Source organism: Panthera leo, chromosome C1 (assembly GCF_018350215.1).
Source record: "Panthera leo isolate Ple1 chromosome C1, P.leo_Ple1_pat1.1, whole genome shotgun sequence".
Taxonomy (NCBI): Eukaryota; Metazoa; Chordata; class Mammalia; order Carnivora; family Felidae; genus Panthera; species Panthera leo.
The window spans coordinates 50,976,751-51,002,860 of record NC_056686.1 but is presented as its reverse complement, the minus strand read 5'-3'; the positions used below and the strand labels follow the sequence as shown (position 1 = coordinate 51,002,860).

The 26,110-nt window shown below is 36.2% G+C and overlaps 1 protein-coding gene across 8 annotated transcripts in view; it reads left to right on the top strand.

The window, feature by feature from the left end:
* The window catches only part of DOCK7 (dedicator of cytokinesis 7), a 229,138-nt gene that overhangs the window by 56,113 nt on the left and 146,915 nt on the right, over nucleotides 1-26,110 (top strand). For all 8 annotated transcript variants that reach the window (XM_042951975.1, XM_042951973.1, XM_042951972.1 and 5 more), the window contains exons 10-14: nucleotides 12,172-12,252; nucleotides 14,276-14,441; nucleotides 20,101-20,243; nucleotides 24,435-24,528; nucleotides 25,223-25,385. In XM_042951975.1, the coding sequence (XP_042807909.1) occupies nucleotides 12,172-12,252; nucleotides 14,276-14,441; nucleotides 20,101-20,243; nucleotides 24,435-24,528; nucleotides 25,223-25,385 (647 nt within the window). The remainder of the gene's footprint in view (nucleotides 1-12,171; nucleotides 12,253-14,275; nucleotides 14,442-20,100; nucleotides 20,244-24,434; nucleotides 24,529-25,222; nucleotides 25,386-26,110) is intronic.

The window sequence follows — 26,110 nt, the reverse complement described above, 5'->3', positions numbered from 1 at the left end:
TATATTCCTTCATGTTTTTAGGTCTTTTCCTCTCATATATTCTTGGTGATTTGATATTTTTGATTATATTATAAATGGTATCACTTAACATTTTTCATTTTAAATTATAATACAAAATTTCGTTTGTCACTGGTATACAGAAATTGTTTTCTTTGTAAGCTTTGTTTACAATTAGCAGTATGCACAGGGTGTCCATCTTTATTAATTTTTACATACTTATGTACATCTAGATCAAGATGTACAATATTAGCAAATGGCCTTCTTTGTGCCCTTTCCTACTATACTGACTTTTACCATATCTTGGCCTCTTTTGAAACTTCATAGGAAAGGAATTGTATAGTATAAATTCTTGTCTCTGGTATTCTAAAGAATTATGTTAAGATTCATCTAGGCTTTGTGTGTGTAGCAGTAGTTGTTTTTTATCCTATATAATATTCTGTTATATGAATATATCACTGTTTTCCATTCTCATTGTTGGACATTGGGTTTATTTCTACAACCGGTTTCCCTACATGGATATTCCAATTTTTACTCTTTTCAACAGTTTTTGAGAATATCAGCTGCTCCATTTCCTTCTTAACACTTGCTATCATTGGATTTTATTGTATTTGACATTTAAATTTTATTAATTTTGTTTTATATTCTGGTTTGTATTTTATTTCTGATATGTTTGTCATGTTATATCAATTTTTTTAAGAGTTTATTTTTAAGTAATATCCACATCCACTATGGGGCTTGAACACACAACCCCAGGTCCAAGAGTTCCATGCTCCACTGACCTAGGCAGTCAAGCGCCCCTCAATTTTAGTCTATATTCTGTGATGACTAAGAATGTTGAGTGATTTATTGGCTGTTTGGATATTCTGTTTTATGAAGTACTTATTCAAATAGCTCATTTTTAACTTGTTTGTAAGTGATTTTTAATATAAAAAACATGAATTTTAAGTGTATGTAGGATACATATGTTTCAAGTGAAAAAATATATACACTTGTGTAATCCTATCCATTTTATTGGATTATTTTTATTTTATTTTATTTGTAAGAGTTTTTTGTCCTCCACTTGCTAATTTGAAATATCAACTTTATATGTGCTAAATTCCTTCAAGGAATTATCACAATTCCTACAAATCAGGTATGCTTGATTTGGTTTCTGGACTTTCACCCTATTTTATTTACATTTCTTTTCTTTTTGAAAATATTAAGTTATATAGGGTTAACGTGAGACATTAAATTAGAAGTGGAGAAAAAAATTAGAAGTAGAAACTGTTGTATTGGTCACTCAATACTGTTTTGTGAGTTTTTTTTACTTTTTTTTTTTTTTTTAGTGTTTACTTACCTATGTTGAGAGAGAATGTGTGCACAAGCAGGGCAGGGGCAGAGACAGAGAAAGAATCCCAAGTAGGCTCCACACTGTCAGTGCAGAGCCTGAAGTAGGGTTTGATCTCATAAACTGTGAGATCATGACTTAAGCCGAAATCAAGAGTTGGACACTCAACCAATTGAGCAATTTTAAAAAAATTGTTAATTCTGTACATTGATATTATATTAGATGACTTTTTCTCCTCTTATCAGATTTTGCCAACCACCAGTTTGCTCTCTTTCTATGAAATTTGACCTCATATACTTCATATGAATGGAATCATATGGTATTTGGTTTTTGTTTTTGTGTGTGACTGGCTTATTTTACTTAGTATAATGTCTTCAAGGTTCATCAAGGTTGTAGCTTGTTTTAGGATTTCTCCCTTTTAAAGGCTGAATAATACTCCATTGTATAATATTTAATATATATATATATGTTTGTCCACTCATCTCTTTTTTTTCAGTTTGTCATAACCTATTTACCTAACTTTATTTTTTTATTTTTTTAAATATGAAATTTATTGTCAAATTGGTTTCCATACAACACGCAGTGCTCATCCCAACAAGTGCCCTCCTCAGTGCCCATCACCCACTTTCCCTTCCCTCCCACCCCCCATCAACCCTCAGTTTATTATCAGTATTTAAGAGTCTCTTATGGTTTGCCTCCTTCTCTCTCTGTAACTCCCCACCCCCCTTTTCCTCCGCCCTGGTCTTCTGTTGAGTTTCTCAGGATCCACATATGAATGAAAACATATGGTATCTGTCTTTCGCTGTATTACCTATTTCACTTAGCATAACACTCTCCAGTTCCATCCACGTTGCTACAAAAGGCCAGATTTCACTCTCATTGCCAAGTAGCATTCCATTGTGTATATAAACCAGAACTTCTTTATCCATCCATCAGTTGATGGACATTTAGGCTCTTTCCATAATTTGGCTATTGTTGAAAGTGCTGCTATAAACATTGGGGTACAAGTGCCCCTATGCCTCAGCACTCCTGTATCCCTTGGGTAAATTCCTAGCAGTGCTATTGCTGGATTATAGGGTAGATCTATTTTTAATTTTTTGAGGAACCTCCACACTGTTTTCCAGAACGGCTGCACCAGTACGCATTCCTACCAACAGTGCAAGAGGGTTCCCGTTTCTCCACATCCTCTCCAGCATCTGTAGTCTCCTGATTTGTTCATTTGAGCTACTCTGACTGGCGTGAGGTGATATCTGAGTGTGGTTTTGATTTGTATTTGCCTGATAAGGAGTGATGTTGAGCATCTTTTCATGTGTCTGTTAGCCATCTGGACGTCTTCTTTGGAAAAGTGTCTATTCATGTCTTCTGCCCATTTCTTCACTGGATTATTTGTTTTTCGGGTCCACACATCTCTTGGTAGACATTTGGGTCGCTTCTGCCTTTTGGCTTTGTGAATAGTGCTGCTATGAACATGAGTGTACAAATAATGGTTTACATTTTGCTTTTGATTCTATTGGATATATACTTAAAAATAGATTTTCTGTATTGTGTGGTAATTCTATTTTTAATTTTTTGAGGACCCTCTGTATAGTTTTCCATAATGGATGTACCATTTTCATAATCACCAATAGTGCACATGAGTTCCAGTTTTTATGTATCCTTGCCAATACTTGTTATTTTTTGTTTTATTGATTGTAGCCATCTTGATGGCTATCAAGTGATAATCTCATTGTATTTTGATTTGCATTTACCTTATGATTAGTTATGTAGAGGATCTTTTCATATCCTGTTAGCCATTTTTGTATCTTCTTTGGAAAAATGTCTATTCAAGTCCTTTGCCATTTAAAAATCAGATTAAAGTAAAACCTTGGATTGTAATTTGTTCTGTGAGTGTTCTGCAAGACAAACATTTCTAATAAATTTTAACTTGATAAATGAGCAATGTCTTGCAATATGAGTTGTACATGACGCTGAACGTCACATGATCACAGCTGAGCCAGTGTTTCTTGAAATTTGCTTTGATATCTGAGTGCTTTGGATTACAAGCATATTTCCAGAACAAATTATGCTTGCAAACCAAGGCTTACTGTATTTATTTTATTGTTGAGTTGTAGAACTTAAAAAAATTATTCTGGATATTAACTCCTTATTAGATACATTATTTGTATATATTTTTTTATTTGTTGCCCTTTCACCTTGATTATGTCTGTGATGCACAAAGTTTTAATGTGGCCCAATTTCTGTATTTTGCTTTTGTTACCTGTATTTTTCTGCATCAAATCCAAGAAAACATTGCCATATCCAGTGTCATGAAGATTCTCTTTTTTTCTGTTAAGAGTTATATAATTTTAGGTTCACATTTAGGTCTTTGATCCATTTTGTGTTAATTTTTGTATATGATAGAGAGTAAAGACTTTATTCTTTTGCATTTGTATATATGATTTAAGAAAAAAATTTTTTTTTTAATTTTTTAAAATGTTTTTATTTATTTTTGAGACAGAGAGAGACAGAGCATGAGCAGGGGAGGGGCAGAAAGAGAGGGAGACACAGAATTTGAGGCAGGCTCTGAGCTGTCAGCACAGAGCCCGACGTGGGGCTTGAACTCACAGACTGCGAGATCATGACCTGAGCTGAAGTCGGACGCTTAACCGACTGAGCCACCCAGGCACCCCCAAGAAAAATTTTTTTTAATGTTTATTTTTGAAAGAGAGAGAGAGTCAGAGCACGAGTAGGGGAGGGACAGAGAGAGGGAGACACGGAATCTGATGCAGGCTCCAGGTTCCGAGCTGTCAGCGCAGAGCCTAATGCGTGGCTTGAAGTCATGAGCCATGAGACCTTAACCTGAACCGGAGTCAGACACTTAACTGACTGAGCCACCCAGGTGCCCCATGGATACATGGTCTTTTAAACACCATTAATTCTTTTGCATTTGGGTATATGGTTTTTTAAACACCATTTGTTGAAAAGACTGTCCTTTCCCCATTGAATGGCCTTGGCAGTCTTGTTAAAAATCATTTAGCCTGGGGCTCCTGGGTGGCTCAGTTGGTTAGGCATCCAACTCTTGATTTCACCTCAGGTCATGATCTCATGGTTGTGAGATTGAGCCCCCTCATTGGGCTCCACACTGAGTATGGACCTGCTTAAGATTTTCTCTCTCTTTCTCTGTTGGCCCCTACCCTATGCACATTGCCTCTCTCTCTCAAAATAACTAAATAAATATTAACAAAATATTATTTAACCACATATATGAGGGTTTATTTCTGGACTGTATTCTGTTCCATTCATCTATATGTATGTCTTTATGGCAGTATCATATATATATTTTTTATTACTGTAGCTTTGTATTGTTTTGAAGTCTGGAAGTATGAGACTTATAACTCTGTTCCTTTTTTAAAGGTTTGTTTTGATTGTTCAGGGTTCTTTGAAATTTCACAGGAATGTTACGGTGAATTTTATTATGTCTACAAAAAAAATCTTTGAGATTTTCATAGGAATTGCATTAAATCTGTAGATTGCTTTGCATAGAATTGGCCTCTTAATATCAATTTAGTCTTCCAGTTCATGAATATAGGATATCTTTCCATTTGTTTATGTCTTCTTTAATTTTTTTTTTTTTTTTAACCAATGTTCTATGGTTTTCAGATTCTATATCATTCACCCTTTTGGTTAAGTTAATTTCTCAGTATATGTTTCCTTGCTATCTAGAAGAAGAGTGCTTTGATGAAACTTTTGTAAGCTGAAATTTTATAAAGTGACAAAGCAATTAACATTAATTTATATGGAAAAGTATTTGAATGTTCTTAGACGCAAAAAATAACTCTCTCAGTCTTTCATGATGCCTTTGGACATATCTTTTTTTTTTTTTTTTTTTTTTTTTTTAGTTTTATTTATTTATTTATTTATTTTTATTTTTTTATTTTTTTTAATATATGAAATTTACTGTCAAATTGGTTTCCATACAACACCCAGTGCTCATCCCAAAAGGTGCCCTCCTCAATACCCATCACCCACCCTGCCCTCCCTCCCACCCCCCATCAACCCTCAGTTTGTTCTCAGTTTTTAACAGTCTCTTATGCTTTGGCTCTCTCCCACTCTAACCTCTTTTTTTTTTTTTTTTTTTTCCCTTCCCCTCCCCCATGGGTTTCTGTTATGTTTCTCAGGATCCACATAAGAGTGAAACCATATGGTATCTGTCTTTCTCTGTATGGCTTATTTCACTTAGCATCACACTCTCCAGTTCCATCCATGTTGCTACAAAAGGCCATATTTCATTTTTTCTCATTGCCAGGTAGTATTCCATTGTGTATATAAACCACAATTTCTTTATCCATTCATCAGTTGATGGACATTTAGGCTCTTTCCATAATTTGGCTATTGTTGAGAGTGCCGCTATAAACATTGGGGTACAGGTGCCCCTATGCATCAGTACTCCTGTATCCCTTGGATAAATTCCTAGCAGTGCTATTGCTGGGTCATAGGGTAGGTCTATTTTTAATTTTCTGAGGAACCTCCACGCTGCTTTCCAGAGCGGCTGCACCAATTTGCATTCCCACCAACAGTGCAAGAGGGTTCCTGTTTCTCCACATCCTCTCCAGCATCTATAGTCTCCTGATTTCTTCATTTTGGCCACTCTGACTGGCGTGAGGTGGTATCTGAGTGTGGTTTTGATTTGTATTTCCCTGATAAGGAGCAACGTTGAACATCTTTTCATGTGCCTGTTGGCCATCCGGATGTCTTCTTTAGAGAAGTGTCTATTCATGTTTTCTGCCCGTTTCTTCACTGGGTTATTTGTTTTTTGGGTGTGGAGTTTGATGAGCTCTTTATAGATTTTGGATACTAGCCCTTTGTCCGATATGTCATTTGCAAAGATCTTTTCCCATTCCGTTGGTTGCCTTTTAGTTTTGTTGGTTGTTTCCTTTGCTGTGCAGAAGCTTTTTATCTTCATAAGGTCCCAGTAATTCACTTTTGCTTTTAATTCCCTTGCCTTTGGGGATGTGCCGAGTAAGAGATTGCTACGGCTGAGGTCAGAGAGGTCTTTTCCTGCTTTCTCCTCTAAGGTTTTGATGGTTTCCTGTCTCACATTCAGGTCCTTTATCCATTTTGAGTTTATTTTTGTGAATGGTGTGAGAAAGTGGTCTAGTTTCAACCTTCTGCATGTTGCTGTCCAGTTCTCCCAGCACCATTTGTTAAAGAGACTGTCTTTTTTCCATTGGATGTTCTTTCCTGCTTTGTCAAAGATGACTTGGCCATACGTTTGTGGGTCTAGTTCTGGGGTTTCTATTCTATTCCATTGGTCTATGTGTCTGTTTTTATGCCAATACCATGCTGTCTTGATGATGACAGCTTTGTAGTAGAGGCTAAAGTCTGGGATTGTGATGCCTCCTGCTTTGGTCTTCTTCTTCAAAATTACTTTGGCTATTCGGGGCCTTTTGTGGTTCCATATGAATTTTAGGATTGCTTGTTCTAGTTTCGAGAAGAATGCTGGTGCAATTTTGATTGGGATTGCATTGAATGTGTAGATAGCTTTGGGTAGTATTGACATTTTGACAATATTTATTCTTCCAATCCACGAGCAGGGAATGTCTTTCCATTTCTTTATATCTTCTTCAATTACCTGCATAAGCTTTCTATAGTTTTCAGCATACAGATCTTTTACATCTTTGGTTAGATTTATTCCTAGGTATTTTATGCTTCTTGGTGCAATTGTAAATGGGATCAGTTTCTTCATTTGTCTTTCTGTTGCTTCATTGTTAGTGTATAAGAATGCAACTGATTTCTGTACATTGATTTTGTATCCTGCAACTTTGCTGAATTCATGTATCAGTTCTAGCAGACTTTTGGTGGAGTCTATCGGATTTTCCATGTATAATATCATGTCATCTGCAAAAAGCGAAAGCTTGACTTCATCTTTGCCAATTTTGATGCCTTTGATTTCCTTTTGTTGTCTGATTGCTGATGCTAGAACTTCCAGCACTATATTAAACAACAGCGGTGAGAGTGGGCATCCCTGTCGTGTTCCTGATCTCAGGGAAAAAGCTCTCAGTTTTTCCCCGTTGAGGATGATGTTAGCTGTGGGCTTTTCATAAATGGCCTTTATGATCTTTAAGTATGTTCCTTCTATCCCGACTTTCTCAAGGGTTTTTATTAAGAAAGGGTGCTGGATTTTGTCAAAGGCCTTTTCTGCATCGATTGACAGGATCATATGGTTCTTCTCTTTTTTTTTGTTAATGTGATGTATCACGTTGATCGATTTGCGAATGTTGAACCAGCACTGCATCCCAGGAATGAATCCCACTTGATCATGGTGAATAATTCTTTTTATATGCTGTTGAATTCGATTTGCTAGTATCTTATTAAGAATTTTTGCGTCCATATTCATCAGGGATATTGGCCTGTAGTTCTCTTTTTTTACTGGGTCTCTGTCTGGTTTAGGAATCAAAGTAATACTGGCTTCATAGAATGAGTCTAGAAGTTTTCCTTCCCTTTCTATTTCTTGGAATAGCTTGAGAAGGATAGGTGTTATCTCTGCTTTAAACGTCTGGTAGAACTCCCCTGGGAAGCCATCTGGTCCTGGACTCTTATTTGTTGGGAGATTTTTGATAACCGATTCAATTTCTTCGCTGGTTATGGGTCTGTTCAAGCTTTCTATTTCCTCCTGATTGAGTTTTGGAAGAGTGTGGGTGTTTAGAAATTTGTCCATTTCTTCCAGGTTGTCCAATTTGTTGGCATATAATTTTTCATAGTATTCCCTGATAATTGTTTGTATCTCTGAGGGATTGGTTGTAATCATTCCATTTTCATTCATGATTTTATCTATTTGGGTCATCTCCCTTTTCTTTTTGAGAAGCCTGGCTAGAGGTTTGTCAATTTTGTTTATTTTTTCAAAAAACCAACTCTTGGTTTCGTTGATCTGCTCTACAGTTTTTTTAGATTCTATATTTATTTCTGCTCTGATCTTTATTATTTCTCTTCTTCTGCTGGGTTTAGGCTGCCTTTGCTGTTCTGCTTCTATTTCCTTTAGGTGTGCTGTTAGATTTTGTATTTGGGATTTTTCTTGTTTCTTGAGATAGGCCTGGATTGCAATGTATTTTCCTCTCAGCACTGCCTTCGCTGCATCCCAAAGCGTTTGGATTGTTGTATTTTCATTTTCGTTTGTTTCCATATATTTTTTAATTTCTTCTCTAATTGCCTGGTTGACCCACTCATTCGTTAGTAGGGTGTTCTTTAACCTCCATGCTTTTGGAGGTTTTCCAGACTTTTTCCTGTGGTTGATTTCAAGCTTCATAGCATTGTGGTCTGAAAGTATGCATGGTATAATTTCAATTCTTGTAAACTTATGAAGGGCTGTTTTGTGACCCAGTATATGATCTATCTTGGAGAATGTTCCATGTGCACTCGAGAAGAAAGTATATTCTGTTGCTTTGGGATGCAGAGTTCTAAATATATCTGTCAAGTCCATCTGATCCAATGTATCATTCAGGGCCCTTGTTTCTTTATTGACTGTGTGTCTAGATGATCTATCCATTTCTGTAAGTGGGGTGTTAAAGTCCCCTGCAATGACCACATTCTTATCAATAAGGTTGCTTATGTTTATGAGTAATTGTTTTATATATCTGGGGGCTCGGGTATTTGGCGCATAGACATTTATAATAGTTAGCTCTTCCTGGTGGATAGACCCTGTGATTATTATATAATGCCCTTCTTCATCTCTTGTTACAGCCTTTAATTTAAAGTCTAGTTTGTCTGATATAAGTATGGCTACTCCAGCTTTCTTTTGGCTTCCAGGAGCATGATAAATAGTTCTCCATCCCCTCACTCTCAATCTAAAGGTGTCCTCAGATCTAAAATGAGTCTCTTGTAGACAGCAAATAGATGGGTCTTGTTTTTTTATCCATTCTGATACCCTGTGTCTTTTAGTTGGCGCATTTAATCCATTTACATTCAGTGTTATTATAGAAAGATATGGGTTTAGAGTCATTGTGATGTCTGTATGTTTTATGCTTGTAGTGATGTCTCTGGTACTTTGTCTCACAGGATCCCCCTTAGGATCTCTTGTAGGGCTGGTTTCGTGGTGACAAATTCCTTCAGTTTTTGTTTGTTTGGGAAGACCTTTATCTCTCCTTCTATTCTAAATGACAGACTTGCTGGATAAAGGATTCTCGGCTGCATATTTTTTCTGTTTAGCACACTGTAGATATCGTGCCAAGCCTTTCTGGCCTGCCAAGTTTCAAAGGAGAGATCAGTCACGAGTCTTATAGGTCTCCCTTTATATGTGAGGGCACATTTATCCCTTGCTGCTTTCAGAATTTTCTCTTTATCCTTGTATTTTGCCAGTTTCACTATGATATGTCGTGCAGAAGATCGATTCAAGTTACGTCTGAAGGGAGTTCTCTGTGCCTCTTGGATTTCAATGCCTTTTTCCTTCCCCAGTTCAGGGAAGTTCTCAGCTATAATTTGTTCAAGTACCCCTTCAGCACCTTTCCCTCTCTCTTCCTCCTCTGGGATACCAATTATGCGTATATTATTTTTTTTTAGTGTATCACTTAGTTCTCTAATTTTCCCCTCATACTCCTGGATTTTTTTATCTCTCTTTCTTTCAGCTTCCTCTTTCTCCATAACTTTATCTTCTAGTTCACCTATTCTCTCCTCTGCCTCTTCAAGCTGAGCTGTCGTCGTTTCCATTTTGTTTTGCATTTCGTTTAAAGCGTTTTTCAACTCCTCGTGACTGTTCCTTAGTCCCTCAATCTTTGTGGCAAGAGATTCTCTGCTGTCCTGTATACTGTTTTCAAGCCTAGCGATTAATTTTATGACTATTATTCTAAATTCACTTTCTGTTATATTATTTAAATCCTTTTTGATCAGTTCATTAGCTGTTGTTATTTCCTGGAGATTCTTCTGAGGGGAATTCTTCCGTTTGGTCATTTTGGAGAGTCCCTGGCGTGGTGAGGACCTGCAGTGCACTTCCCCTGTGCTGTGGTGTATAACTGGAGTCAGTGGGCGGGGCCGCAGTCCGACCCGATGTCTGCCCCCAGCCCACTGCTGGGGCCACAGTCAGACTGGTGTGTGCCTTCTCTTCCCCTCTCCTAGGGGTGGGATTCACTGTGGGGTGGCGTGTCCCCTCTGGGCTACTTGCACACTGCCAGGCTTGTGTTGCTGGGGATCTGGCGTATTAGCTGGGGTGGGTAGGCAAGGTGCACGGGGGCTGGAGGGGCAGGCTTAGCTCGCTTCTCCTTAGGTGATCCACTTCAGGAGGAGCCCTGTGGCAGCGGGAGGGAGTCAGATCCGCTGCCGGAGGTTTGGCTCCGCAGAAGCACAGAGTTGGGTGTTTGCGCGGAGCGAGCAAGTTCCCTGGCAGGAACTGGTTCCCTTTGGGATTTTGGCTGGGGGATGGGCGGGGGAGATGGCGCTGGCGCCTTTGTTCCCTGCCAAGCTGAGCTCTGCCGTCTGGGGGCTCAGCAGCTCTCCCTCCCTTTGTCCTCCAGCCTTCCCGCTTTCCGAGCAGAGCTGTTAACTTATGACCTCCCAGACGCTAAGTCGCGCTTGCTGTCGGAACACAGTCTGTCCGGCCCCTCCGCTTTTGCCAGCCAGACTCGGGGGCTCTGCTTGGCCGGCGAGCCGCCCCTCCGCCCCGGCTCCCTCCCGCCAGTCCGTGGAGCGCGCACCGCCTCGCCGCCCTTCCTACCCTCTTCCGTGGGCCTCTAGTCTGCGCTTGACTCCGGAGACTCCCTTCTGCTAATCCTCTGGCGGTTTTCTGGGTTCTTTAGGCAGGTGTAGGTGGAATCTAAGTGATCGGCAGGACGCGCTGTGAGCCCCGCGTCCTCCTACGCCGCCATCTTCCGCCTTTGGACATATCTTGCCAACAGATGCACAAAATAAATTGAGATAAAGGACAGATGCTCATAGACACAGTGCAGAACTATGGTGGTTTGATGCTGAGATACTGAGTTGTAATTCCCAGGGAAGGAGCTTGGCAGTGCCACTGTTGTTGCCCCGGGTGTGTGCTGCCTGTATTTGCAAAGCATATGCTGAATGTTATTTTTACTTTCTCCTTTTTTTGTAAAAGTGAAAATCCTCTTCAGATTTCTTTCAGTTAGCAAAAACAGGTAGTAATGTAGGTCTTTGTAAGATCAAAGTAGCATAATGTTAGCTTTCTAAAAGTGGGGAATACCTTAATTTTTTTTCTTTTTGATATTATTGTAAGTGAAATTGTGTTTTTAATTTTCTTACAGATTTTTCATTATTAGTATTTAGAAATGTAATTGATTTTTGCGTATTGATTTTGTATCTGCAACTATGCTGAATTTATTTATTAGTTCTAATCATTTGTGTGTGTGTGTGTGTGTGTGTGTGTATTATAAAGGTTTTCTGAACAAAAGGTCATGTCTGCAAACACATAATTTTACTCTTTCCTTTCAAATTTGGACTCATTTTTTTTTCTTTTTCTTGCCTTATTGCTTTGGCTCAGACTTCCAGTACTTTTTTGAATAGAATTGGTAAAAGTGAGCATCCTTATCTTGTTCCTAATGTTAGAGGAAAAACTTCCAGCCTTTCACCATTGAATATGATGTTAGCTGTGGTGTTTTCATATATGGTCTTTATTATGTTGAGGTAGTTTTCTTGTATTCTTAGTTTGTTGAATGTTCCTAGCATGAAAGGGTGCTGAATTTTGCCCAGTTATTTTTCTGTATCAATTGAGATGATCATGTGTTTTTTTTTCCTGTCATTCTGTTAATGTGGTGTATTACCTTGATTGATTTTTTTTTTTATGTTAAACCATCCTCACATTCCAGTCTGATTACTTTTTTTTTTTAAGCTTAATTAGTCTTTACTGTTTTATTTTTTGACAGTTAGAAAAAGTCCTACAGCAAGGTGACATCGGAGAGTGTGCAGAACCATATATGATTTTTAAAGAAGCAGATGCCACAAAGGTAGAGTATCATGCCTCTCATTTTTCCCACCTGTATAGTCATATAGTCCCTCCCAATGCTCCCCCAGTCCCTGAACCCAACACTAAATAACCTCTCATTTCCCAAGTTATTATTTGGGAGAATTATGAAGCATATTAAAGAATTTAACTACTAATTCATTATTTTCTATTGGACTACCTGCTTTCTTACTTTCTTCTTTTTTTGTCACTTAGCTTTTTTCATATGCTGTGTTATTCTTTAAAATCTCCTTTACCCCCAAACTAAGTGACTCCTGACTTTTTTTTCCTTGGAGAGAACTAAGTTAATTTCATTTCATTCCTAAGTATTAAAATTTTCAAAAATAGTATTTTTCATAAAATAGTGATATTGGTAATAAAAGGTTTTTTTAAAGTTCATTTATTTTGAGAGAGAGAGAGAGAAAGCACTTGCACATGAGCGTGGGAGGGGCAGAGAGAGAGAGGGAGAGAGAGAATCCCAATCAGGTTCTGAGCTGTCAGCCTGAAACCTGATGCAGGGCTTGATCCTATGAACCGTAAGATCATGACCTGAGCTGAAATCATGAGTCAGAAGCTTACCCGAATGAGCTGCCCAGGTGCCCCATATAGTATAATTTTTTATAGTAAGATAGCAGTACTCTGGGGCTCTGTCTAGCTGCTGATAATTAAGGAATGCCACCGATAATTAAGGAATATGGTAAAAACAGAAAATACTATCTCCCTTTTGCCATCAGATGACTAATTTTTAGAATTTGGGTCCACATGTAAAGCAAAAGCAATTGATACAAAGTTGGTACCAAATTTCAGATACCCTGAGTTAGCTACAAGAATAACAGATGATTGAATACATGATTTAATAGTTGAAACATCCAGGAGTATGCTTGAGGAATACTCGATAAGTTACCAAAATCTAGAATATGTTTTGCTTTCTATTTTTGTGAAATTTGGAACAGTAACTGAGCCTTTTCTGCTAATATAGGTAGAACTGAGTACATGATACTCTCCTCTGATCCCTGGCTTGCTGGTTGAAATTAGGGTTCAAGTATTCTATAACCTTTCCCCGGGTTGTCATTTTTTAAATTTGCTGTTGTGTGGAGCTCATAATTACAATAGCAGCTTATTACATGCCTACATAAGCTGATAGAATCAAGTATACTTGATATCTAGGCTTTTAAAGCAATCACCTATTTTGGAGGTATAATATATACAGCAATAAACAGCGCTAACATTTAGTTATCCATCCATCTTATCCCAGGCCTGACTCTCAAGGTAGGGCTCTATTGTTAGTGTATATATACCTTGACAACATCCTGTATGGAAAGAGTATGTAAGATATTTGGTGTAGATTTTTACTTTTGGACCATTAGTTGGCTATTGCAGGTTACCTTAGTGTTTGTTTCAGGGATAGCCTAAAAGTTGGGCCAGCTTCAGGATGTCTTCCAGATAGGCACATACTGTTTGGACCATCAGTCTGTTTCTAGGGTTTAGTCTTTTTGCAATATTTTTTTTTGTTTGCTTCTTTTATTACAGTTCTGGTCTTATATGTTATTAGCCTATTTGTACCCCCAATCCCACTTTACCTCACTCCTTCTCTTGCCATAAGGATTATTTCAAAATGGCTCAACTGCTCCCATCTTTTTCAGAGTAGTACAATTTAGTAAGTTTAACCTAGAATATTTTGTAGTTAGCAGTTGCTGACTTGAACATGGTTATGTTTCTTTTCATAAAATAGTACTTGTAATACGTACACATGTTTGACACTTGCTCTACGTTCTTTCCTACCAAAATGAGATAATCACGAAAATAAATTTGAAAGACTTACTCTACACATACATTTATAGAATGGGTTAAAATTATTTAGTGGTTAAGATAATACAGTGCTAATTGATCTCTGAAAGGTATAGATTATTCTTCCATCTTTGTTGAGAATTGAGAATTCCTAAGCTGTCTTTTTATATACAATGGAGTAGTCTTTGATTCATTTCTTTCGAGCATAATCATATAATGTATAAAGTTTTGTTTTGCAGAATAAGGAAAAATTGGAGAAGCTGAAAAGTCAAGCTGATCAGTTTTGTCAAAGACTTGGGAAATATCGCATGCCTTTTGCTTGGACTGCAATCCATTTAATGAATATTGTTAGCAGTGCGGGGAGTTTGGAAAGAGATTCTACAGAGGTGGAAATAAGCACTGGAGGTAAGAGTGTTTTATATAAAATATTTCTAAATGTTTAATTTTTCTTTTTTTTATATAGGCTTGTTTTATTTATAGACTTTACAGTGTTGTGAGGCATAAAAGGGTTTTCTTTTTTTTCCTTTTTTTCCCCACAGCTTTATTGAGATGCAATTCCTATACTATACAATTCACCCATTTAAAGTGTATAATTTATTGTTTTGTTGGATATATTCACAAGGTTCTGCAACCATCACCACAGTCTTAATTTTGGAACACTTTTGTATTCATTAGTAACCCTCCATTCTCCCCCAATCCACAAACCCAATCCTAAACAACCTCTGATCTCCTTATAAGGTCTGTATGGATTTGCCTATGCTGGACATTTCATATCAATAGAATTATACAATATACAGTCTTTTGTGACAAGCTTCTTTCCCTTAGTATAATGTTTTATTTTATTATTATTATTTTTTAATATTTTGTTTATTTTTGAGAGAGAGAGAGAGAGAGAGAGAGAGACAGAGTGCAAGTGGGGGAGGGGCAGAGAGAGGGAGACACAGAATCTAAAGCATACTCTAGGCTCTGAGCCATCAACACAGAACCCGACACGGGGCTCAAACCCATGAACCAGGAGATCATGACCTGAGCTGAAGTTGGACACTTAACTAAGTGCCCCAGGCGCCCCTCACTTAGCATAATGTTTTAAAAGTTCATCCATGTTGTAGCATGTGTCACTATTTAATTTCTTTTTATTGCCAAATAATAGTCCATTGTGTGGATATACCACATTTTATTTATCCATTCATCAGTTGATGGACCTTTGAGTCGTTTAAACTTTTTGTTTAGTATGAATAATGCTGCAGTTAATGTTCAGGAACAAGCTTTTGTATGGGCATGTTTTCATTTTTTGGGACATATACTAGAAATTGTTGGATATTAGTGACAATTCTATATTTCACGTTTTGAAGAACTATCAGGTTGTTTTCCAGTGTTGCTGCACCATTTAAAATTCTTCTAGTAGTGTGTGAAGGTTCCAATTTCTCCATATCTTTGCGAACACTTTTATTATTTGGCCCTTTGATTACAGCCATCCTAGTGTAGGCAAAGAGGTTTGTCATTGTGGTTTAGGATTTGCTTTTCCTTGATATTTAATGATCTTGAGTATAATTTTATGTGCACTGGTTATGTGTATACTTTCTTTGAAGAAATATGTAGTCATGTCTTTTGCTCATTTTTTTAATGTTTTTGTTTTATCTAGTGGATGCTCATTTTTTATGTGGCTTTTTAATATTCTTTTTTTTGAAGTTTATTAAAAAAATTTTTTTTAACATTCATTTATTTTTGAGAGAGAGAGAGGCAGAGTGTGAGCAGGGGAGAGGCAGAGAGAGAAGGAGAAACAGAATCTGAAGCAGGCTTCAGGCTCTGAGCTGTCAGCATAGAGCCTGATGTGGGGCTCATACTCACAAACCATGAGATCATGACCTGACTGAGCCACCCAAACACCCCTAAGTTTATTTATTTTGAGAGAGAGAGAGAGAGAGAGTGAGCGCACGCATGCACAAGCTGGGGAAGAGCAGAGAGAGAATCCCAAGCAGTCTCTATGCTGTCATTACAGAGTCCCATGAGGGGCTTGAACTCATGAACTGTGAGATCATGCCCTGAGCCAAAATCAGGAGTCAGATGCATAAGTGACTGAGCCACTCAGGTGCCCCGCTTTTTTATATTCTTGTCTTTGAATTTAAGAGTTCTTTATGTATTCTGGATACAAATCTTTTATCTTTTTTTCTTATTATTTTTAATTTACATTAAAAATGTAAATTAAGTTAGTTAACATATAGTGCAATAATGATTTCAAGAATAGAATTTAGTGATTCATCACTTACATATAACACCCAGTGCTCATCTCAGCAAGTGTTCTCCTTAATGCCCCTTGCCCAACAAATCTTTTATCTAATAAAGGATTTGCAAATATTTTCTCCCAGTCTGTGGGTTTTTTTTTTTCTTTTGGTTTTTTTTTCCTCTTTTAATGCTGGTGTTTGTAGCATAGAAATTAAAAAAAAATTGTTTTTTTCACGTTTGTTTATTTTTGAGAGATAGATAGAGACAGAGCATGAATAGGGGAAAGGCAGAGAGAGAAGGAGACACAGAATCCAAAGCAGCCTCCAGCTGCTGAGCCGTCAGCACAGGGCCCGATGCAGGGCTCAAATCCATGGGACCGTGAGATCATGACCTGAGCTGAAGTCAGACACTCAACTGACTGAGCCACCCTGGTGCCCCTGTAGCATAGAAATTTTAAATTCATTTTCTCTGTTCTTTTGTTGCTTGTGCTTTTGGAGTCCTATCTAAGAAAGCATTACCTAACTCAAGATCAGAAAGATCTGTTTGTATGTTTTTGTCTAAGAGTTCTATAGGTATAGCTCTTACATTTAGGTATAATCCATTTTGGGTTACTTTTTTTTTACATGGTGAGAGGTAGGGGTCCAATATTATTCTTTTAATGTAGCTGTTGAGTTGTCCCAACACCTATTTGCTAGGAAGACTATTCTTTCTCCAGCAAATGGTCTTGTCATTCTTGTTGGAAATTAGTTCACGGGACATCTGGGTGGCTCAGTGGTTAAGCATTTGACTTTGGCTCAGGTCATGGTCTCACTGTTTGTGAGTTCAAGCCTCGTGTAGGGCTCTGTGCTGACAGCTGAGATCCGGTAGCCTGCTTCAGATTCTGTGTCTCCCTCTCTCTCTGCCCGTCCCCGGTTGGCGCTCTCTCTTTTAAAAATAAATATTAAAAAAAAAAAAAAGAAAGAAAGAAAATTGGTTTATGATAGATGTATGGGTTTAATTCTGGACTCAATTCTATTCCATTGATTTATATGTCTAAGCCCATGGTAGTACTATTCTGTGTTCATTTTTTTGGCTTTGCAGTAAGTTTTGAAATTGGGAAGAGTGGTCCTCCAACTCTACAACTTTATTATTTTATTTACAGATTTGTGTGTGTGTGTCCCTATTTTGGGCCCTTGTAGTTTTATTTTTGAGAGAGAAAGAGACAGAGCGCAAGCAGGGGAGGGGCAGAGAGAGAGGGAGACACAGAATCCAAAGCAGGCTCCAGGCTCTGAGCTGTCAGCACAGAGCCCAATGTGGGCCTCAACCCATGAATCTTGAGATCTGCTTAACCGACTGAGCCACCCAGGCGTCCTTGGGCCCTTGTAGTTTAATATGTAGTTTAGAATCAGCTGTAAATTTCTGCACAAAGGTAGCTGGAATTTTGAGACATTACATTAAATCTATAAATCATTTTGGGGAGTGTTGCCCTCTTAACAATATTAAATCTCCCAATCCATGGAATGTTTTTCCATATATTGAGATCTTAACATTTTTTTCAATGTTTTATAGTTTTCAGTGTACAAGTCTTTGCCTTTCTCCTGTTAAATGCATACCCAATTGTTTTATTGTTTTTATGATATTTTTAATGGAATTTTTTTCTTAATTTCAGTTTTAGAATGTTCATTTCTTATGTATATAATATTGACTTGAATATTGATTATGTGCTTTGAAACCATTTGAACATGTTTATTAATTGCAGTGGTTTTTTTTTTCCTCTTTTGGATTCTTTAGCATTTTCTATATACAAGATATTGCCCTCTGCAAATAATAAAAGGTTTACTGTTTCTTTTTCAATCTGGATGACTTCTTTTTCTTTTCTAACAATCTTAACTAGAACCTTCTATACTATATTAAATAGAAGTGACAGGAGTGTTCCTGCCCTTGGGGGGCAATGCATTCAGTTCCTGACCTTGGCGGGGAGATGCATTCAGTCTTTTTTCATCAAGTATGATGTCTACTGTAGGTTTTTCATAAATGTAGTTTAGTAGATTGATGAAATTCCCATCCATTCCTAACTCTTTGAGTATTTTTATCATCAAAAGATGTTGGATTTTGTCAAATGCATTTTTTGCTTTTGAATTGACTTGTATGGTTTTTGTCCTGTATTCTTTTAGTAGGGTGTATTGCATTAATAGACTGGATTTTAGAGGTTAAACTAATCTTACATTTCTCGGAGAATTCCCACTTGGTCATGGTATATAATTTTTTTGTAGATGTTAGAATATGTTTCCCAATATTTTGTTTAGTATTTTTCTTCTATATACATAGGGATATTGGTCTGTAGTTTTTCTTTCTTGTGAAATAAATCTCTGTCTGCTTTTGGTATCAGAGTAACACTGGCCTCAGAATGAGTTGTGAATTATTCCTTTTTTTATAAATTTTATTTTGGAGGAGTTTGTGAAGGATTGGTATCTGTTTTTTTTTTTTTTAATCAGAAGAATTCACTAGTGAAGCCATTTTGGCTTGGTCTTTTTGTGATAAGTTTTTTCATTACTAATTAGATCTTTCTGCTTGTTTTAGATCTTTTCGTATTTTCTGTTTCATCTTAAATCAGTTTCAGTACTGTGTTTCTAGAAATGTGTTCATTTTGTATAAATTGTCTAATTTTTGACCTATAGTTATTCAAAATATTATAATATAATTCCTTTTCTAAGAGCTGTAGTGACGTCTACTCATTCATTCCTGATGTTAGTAATTTGAGATGTTGTATTTTTTAACCGCCCATTTAGCAAAGTTTTTAAAATTTACTTTTTGAAGAACCAGTTTTTGGCTTCATTCTTATGTTTGTAGTTTCTGTTTCTTTTATTGTCATCCAGCTGTTGTTTTTGAGTCCTTTCTCGTGCTTGCTTTGGGTTTAGTTTTCTCTTTTTCTACTTTCTAAAAATGAAAGGTTAAGTTACTTATTTGAGAGCTTTTCTTTTTTATTTATAGTCATTTATGGCTATAAATTTTCCTCTGAGTGCGGGTTTAATGATATGCCATATGTTTTGGGATATTGTGTTTTCATTTTCATGTATCTTAAGTATTTTCTAATTTTCTTTGTTATTTCCTTTAACCCACTGGTTTTTCGAGAATCGAGAGTATGTTTAACTTCCACATGTTTATGAATTTCCCATATACTTTTCTGTTACTGATTTATAATTTAATTTCACTGTTCTTGGGAAACATTTTATATGATTTCAGTCCTTTTGAATTTATTTTATTTTGTTTTATAGCTTAATCTATGTTGGAGAATGCCCTGTGTGTGCTAGAGAAGAACACATATTCTACTTTTCCTTAGTGACATGTATTAGTTTGTTTATGGTTTTAAGTCTTCAGTTTCCTTGTTGATCTGTAGCATAGTTGTTCAATTGTTGTTGTTGTTGTTTTCCAGTTGGTTTTGAATAATAAGGGTATCTTGCAAGGACTTTAAATGAATGTTATCTTAAAATTCTGTTTCAAATTCAAGTGCTAAGACTGAAGGACCATTAGATGGTAACTAAAATTTTCATTGTGTGAATATTTCCTATTAAATGCATAGTTTCTCTGTAGCTGCATCTTATAGCTCATCTTTGGTCATATGCATAGTCTTTGTGTGGTAGAAACTTATTTTCCACTGGAGAAGTTTTAAAAGAGAACCAGGAGATTTAGGTATGGTGCTTCCTTACCGATCTCTCCAGAAATGAAATTCTTTACTACAATCAATATGTCGGGTAGATAATTTTCAACTCAAATGAATTTTTTTCCTGTGTTTGGAAAGCTGCTTTTAAAACAATTTAAATATTATGAAAATGAATACCAGACTTTTCTTTTCCCTTGGTAGAACGAAAAGGGTCTTGGTCAGAGAGGAGGAATTCTAGCATTGTTGGCAGACGATCACTCGAAAGGACAACAAGTGGAGATGATGCTTGTAACTTGACCAGCTTTCGACCTGCTACTCTCACAGTGACGAATTTTTTTAAGCAGGTATTGTTCTGTCATGTAGGAATTCTATGGGGATATTTGTACATAATATTATTTTGGTTTCAGAAAAATTATAATTGTAAATTTGCATGTAGTACATGTACATGTAATAATTGTGATTTCTAGAAATTAAAAAAACTTTTAAGAGTAAAAAGTATAAGAATAAAATAATATTGTATCTGCTGTTGTATAATTATATTTAAATGTTAGCACTAATAATGCATCAACATCAATCCTCCACATTTATATCCTATTTCTTAAATGTAATGTTTTAGCTTTTAAACATTTATGGTTTATGAATTTTCTTAGTCATTGAGCGGTTGTATCTCTCTTCCCTACCCAAGTTTTATTTTAGTTGAAGCTACCACAACTATAGTATATGGAATAGGACTTTCAGGCCTTACTAGTATATTTTTCTGCTAAAATGTAGTCAACATTATTTGTTTAGGTGAGTTTATAGGTCCAAGAAGTTCTTGATAAAAGACACTTTATTCTTTGCAAATATATTCTCTGTGCTTCAAATTATGAATCAAACCAGTAGTTTTCAAATGCTGATCATGATCCGTTAACAGTAATGGAAATTTAATAGGTAATACCCAGCTTGAAAACAAATGAACAGACTCAGGAGAATAGAAAAATAATAGTGCATTGCACATAGTGAAGTTAAATATTGCTTCAGTGAGCTTTTTTCCTCTTGCTTTTTGTATGAGTGCATACATGTATGCATGTACATACTGGATTTTGATATAAAATGGATTGGTACCATGTCTATATTTTGGAACAGATGACTGGGAAATGCTAAGTATTCTTTTAGAATTCCTTCATTTGAGGTCTTATTCTTAATAAGAGGAGGAAATCCTGGCCTATAATACCTAATAACTTGAAAGAGGACAAGGATTTAGGAAAGGATGTGCCATGGATTGAAAGACAGCAATCTGCTTGAAGCTCCTTTCACAGTTTGATATCAATAGCATTTATAGACAGCTGCTCGGTGAGATTCATATGGAGAGTAAAGCAGGTGAGAAGTGTCTGAAGTGGTGAGGGTCTTTTTATTATGGACAGTAGTATGAGGAAGAGTCTAGAAAAGGTCACAGTGTTAGCTGGGTGAAGTGATAGGCCAAATAAAGCTATGGACAGTAGATTTACCTGATACAATGACACAGCCTTGCAGCTATGACATTTTTTTCTCTTTCTATTTCCTTAACTGCTGCATCACTTCTGCACTATTTTTACAGCTCTTTTTCCATTTCTTCAGCCTACTTTATTATTGAACTGGTATTGTAACCTTAAATCAACAAGTCATTCATCTACCCACCTACCTATTGATCCAACAAATAGTTTTTGAATGTTCAGCATGTACTGAATATTAATCCACTTACCTACCTATTGATTTAGCAAATATATTTTGAGCATTCACCATGTAGTGGACACTGTGTTGGAGACTGGTAACTAGAAACTAGCACAAAGTGATCGTGAAAACTTAAAATGAATGATTGTTGGAAATATCAGCATTGGAGAGCATTTATATTTGACTTTGTATGGTGTATTTGTTAAAAATTATTAGCATCTATAATTCTTATAAGTATTTTTAAATAGCTAGGATACTGTGCATTAGGCAAATGCAAATTAAGGAAAAAGCAGACATTACAATTTTAGTAAAGTAGAATTCATGGTACGAATTTCCCCTAAATGAGATACAGAAGGCAGTTCTTTTAAATTGATGAGAGATTACTATCTGTGATTGGGATATAGTAATTAGGAGTGCTTCTGTACAGATTTGAAGTTGTTAAGCAAAATTATTAAAAATACATAGAGATATAAAAACAAAATTAAGCCCACACATTAGTTTCAGGAACATGTTTTATTTGTTGATGAGTATATATAAGTTGGAGTACATAGTGGTAAAATACGCTGTGTGGAAGTGGAGGGTGTCAGCTAGGCTCATTCACATTTGGAAATTGAGACTGACTTCTGGTAGGAAGACTGAAATGACTCAGACGTCTTCCATGTGTCTCAACTTCTCTTCTCATCCTGTAGCAGGCTGGCTTGGTCATGTTCTCATAGCAGTGGCAGAATTTCAAGAGGCGGCAGGCTCACTTGTACAGACGTTTTTCAGATCTCTGTATCACATTTGCTTATTGGCCCAAAGAAAGTCACATGGCCCACCCAAGTGGAGGGAATTATGCCTCACCCCAACAAATGTCATGGAAACGGAGTAAAGATTGGAGGCCAATAATATAATCAATTTAACAGGTTAAGTAGACAGAAATAATTAAGTAGAGATAATCTGAATGTACTATCAATAAGGACCACTTAAAAAGTTATGTTAATACTGTATTCAAAAAGAGAGTATACTGTTTTAGCAACTGATGGAACATTTACAACAATTAGGCCACAGAAAAAATCCTCTTAAAATGAAATTCTCTAATCATAACTCAATAAAACTAAAAGCTATTTATAAAAGTAATAACAAAAATCTTGAACCACTTAGAAATTAAAAAAAAAAAAATCACCTTCCTAGGGGCTCCTGGGTGGCCTAGTTGATTGAGTGCCTGACTTTGGTTCATGTCATGATCTTGCAGTTCATGAGTTTGAGCCTCGCATTGGGCTTGTTGCTGTCAGCTCCAGAGCCTGCTTTAGATCATCTGTCCCCCTCTCTCTGCTCCTCCCCTGCTTGTGCTCTCTCAAAAGGAAATATTAAAAAAAAAAATCACTTTTCTAAATAGTGGGATAAAAGAAGATCAGTTCTGTACCATGTTTAGAATATAATAGTGAACAAATGGAATCTGTCTCAAGGTGAGGTCACAGTAATAAAGTAATGTTAAATATGTTGATTACCACATAAGTATATGAACTCTGCACTAAAAACAAAAAGATATCAAGTGCAGGAGGTTTGGATTAATAAAATCTAAAGACCTACTCTTGAATAAAAGAATGAAATAAATTCTTACCTATTTTAGTTGCAAGAAAAAATATATGAAATAGAAAATTTTGTATTAATTAGGTACGGTTTGGTTATTTGTTGGTTTGCTTGTCTCTTTTCCCATTGATTGAGGTTGTTTCATAGTTTTCACTCTGGTCTTAATATCAGAATAATTATTCTTCTCTTTAAGAGTAGTTTATGTAAACAAATGAATACACAAACAAAAAGCAGAATTACACCTATAAATACAGAGAACAAACTGATAGTTGCCAGAAGGGTGTGAGGTGGAGGGATGGGCAAAATGGGTGAAAGGGAGAGGGAGATGCAGGCTTCCAGTTATGGAATGAATGAAGTCATGGGAATAAAAGACAGCATAAGGAATATGGTCAGTGATACTGTAATGATATTGTATGGTGACAGATGGTAGTGTGGTGAGCACAGCATAATGTATAAACTCGTTGAATCACTATGTTGTACACATGAAAGTAAAGTAACATTGTGTGTTAACTATACTCAAATGAAAAATAAAATTTTTTAAGTACTTGCAGTCAGAAAAAAAAGTAGCTTTTTGTTACTTTTTTCTTTTTCCAATTTAGTGAATGCTGTATATTTTGTATTTGAGAAATGTGGTAGTATAAAATTGAAAAGACAGAAATTCAAGTGCAATGACTTTTTAAGACTGTCGTTTATGTATGTTTCTTTTCTGTCTATATATTTTGTTTAACTTTTTTTTTTAATATTTATTTTTGGGAGAGGAAGAGAGAGAGCAAGCATGAGTGGGGGAGGGGCAGAGAGAGAGGGAGATGGAGAATCCGAAAGAGGCTCCAGGCTCTGAGCTGTCAGCACAGCCCGACACGGGGCTGAAACTCACGAACTGTGAGATTATGACCTGAGCTGAAATCGGATGCTTAACTGACTGAGCCACCCAGATGCCCCTTTTCTGTCTATATCCTTATTTTTCTTTTTTCCATTTCATCTTCCTCTAACTTCTATTGATTTTATTTATTTTAGAGTGTCTTGTAATACTTTATAGACATAAATAATGGGCTATAAGTAAATATTTAAATTTAAGGTACAGATAATAGTATCATAACTCAATAAAATTTGAAAGCATAAAAGGAAGGAAATCAGTATGGTATTTGTTTTTAATCATAATTATATTAATTTAATCTTTTCATTCTAAATGGACAGAAGAGGGTAAGAATATTAACAGGCACTATACATTTTTTTTCAATCTACTCTATTTGTTTTCTCAAATGCTTTTTCCTCAGGAAGGAGACCGCTTAAGTGATGAAGATCTGTACAAATTTCTTGCTGATATGAGAAGGCCATCTTCTGTTTTACGGCGACTAAGACCTATTACAGGTATTTTAAAATTTTGAGTAGACATCATTACAACCCTTTCATCCCTAATATGTCATATTTTTAGTAATTATGTATTTCTTTTTTCACTTATCTGGTCCATGTGTCTTTCTTTGCCCAATGCCTGTCAGTCTTCTTCATTTCATTATTCTGCCTTTGTGGTCTTAACAGTTTATATGCAAGATTCAGTACTTTTGATAATTTGAGTACTGACTTGAGAATGATGAGTAATTTTGTGGCTTACAATTATTCTTTAGGTGAAAAAATGTACATAGGATGGTAAATATTCTGAAGCAGATTGATACCATGGTCAGAACAAGCCATTACAGAGTAAAACTGTTTTGTTTGTTGTTTTAGAGTAAAGAAGTTTAAATTAAATCACTTAACCTTCAAAATGTTGGCTTGATCCTATGCTAGATCCTTTTCTGTTTTGTTTTCTTTTGCTTCTTTTTTTCCTTCTCACTCATTTATTCATTCAGTAGGCATTTATTATTTTACATGTACTGTGTCTGTATCAGTAATTAGTAAGTTTGAGACTTGGTAAAATGAAATAATTTAGAGGTCTGAGATAACAGTAATTTTGATTTCTTTCCGGACTTCTTGCAAAAAGAGGACCTAAATCCTTCCAAGAACATTTTTAACATGAAGTTTTAATTTATTTGTTTATGTTGTTTTTATAATATATTTTTATACCCAGCTCAGCTGAAGATAGACATTTCTCCTGCACCTGAAAATCCCCACTATTGCCTAACTCCAGAGCTGCTTCAGGTGAAGCTTTACCCAGACAGTAGAGTTAGACCTACCAGAGAAATTTTGGAGTTTCCTGCCAGGGATGTCTATGTTCCAAACACTACTTACAGGTAACACATTTTAATTTTGGAGATTTCTTTTTTTTTTTTTTTAAGATTAAAAAAATGTTTATTTATGTTGGGGGGAGAGAGAGAGAGCGAGTGCACGTGTGAGTGTGAAGAGGGGCACTACACCTGTAGTGTGGAGCCCGCTTGGGGCTCGATCTCAGGAACCATGAGATCATGACCTGAGCCGAAATCACGAGTTAGATGCTTAACTGACTGAGCTATCCAGGCACCCCTTAAGATTTTTTATTGTTATCATGACTTGACATTTAAAGTAATCTCTACACCCAACACAGGGCTTGAATTTATAATCCCGAGATCAAGAGTTGCATGTTCTATTGACTGAGCTAGCCAGGCACCCCTGATTTTGGATATTTCTGAAATCAGATACTGTACAGTCTATTTTTAAAGTAGAACAAGAATAAACTTTCCAAAAATCTTTGGTAGCTTTACTTATTTGATTTCTTATCACATAATTTTATTAATAGCTGAAATGTATTAAGCTTATACTATGTGCCAGGTCACATGTTAATTATCTTACATATGTTATCTTATTTAATCCTCACAGCTTGAGGTGTAGGTATTGCATTCATTTTAGTAATGAGTAAAGGGATGGAGAGGTTAAGTTAAGTATACTTCACTGTGGCAGAGCTAGCATTGGAATTGTAAGCAGTTAAGGTTAAAACATTAGAACTCCCAGTTACTATATTTCTGCAGATGTTCTTTTTTTC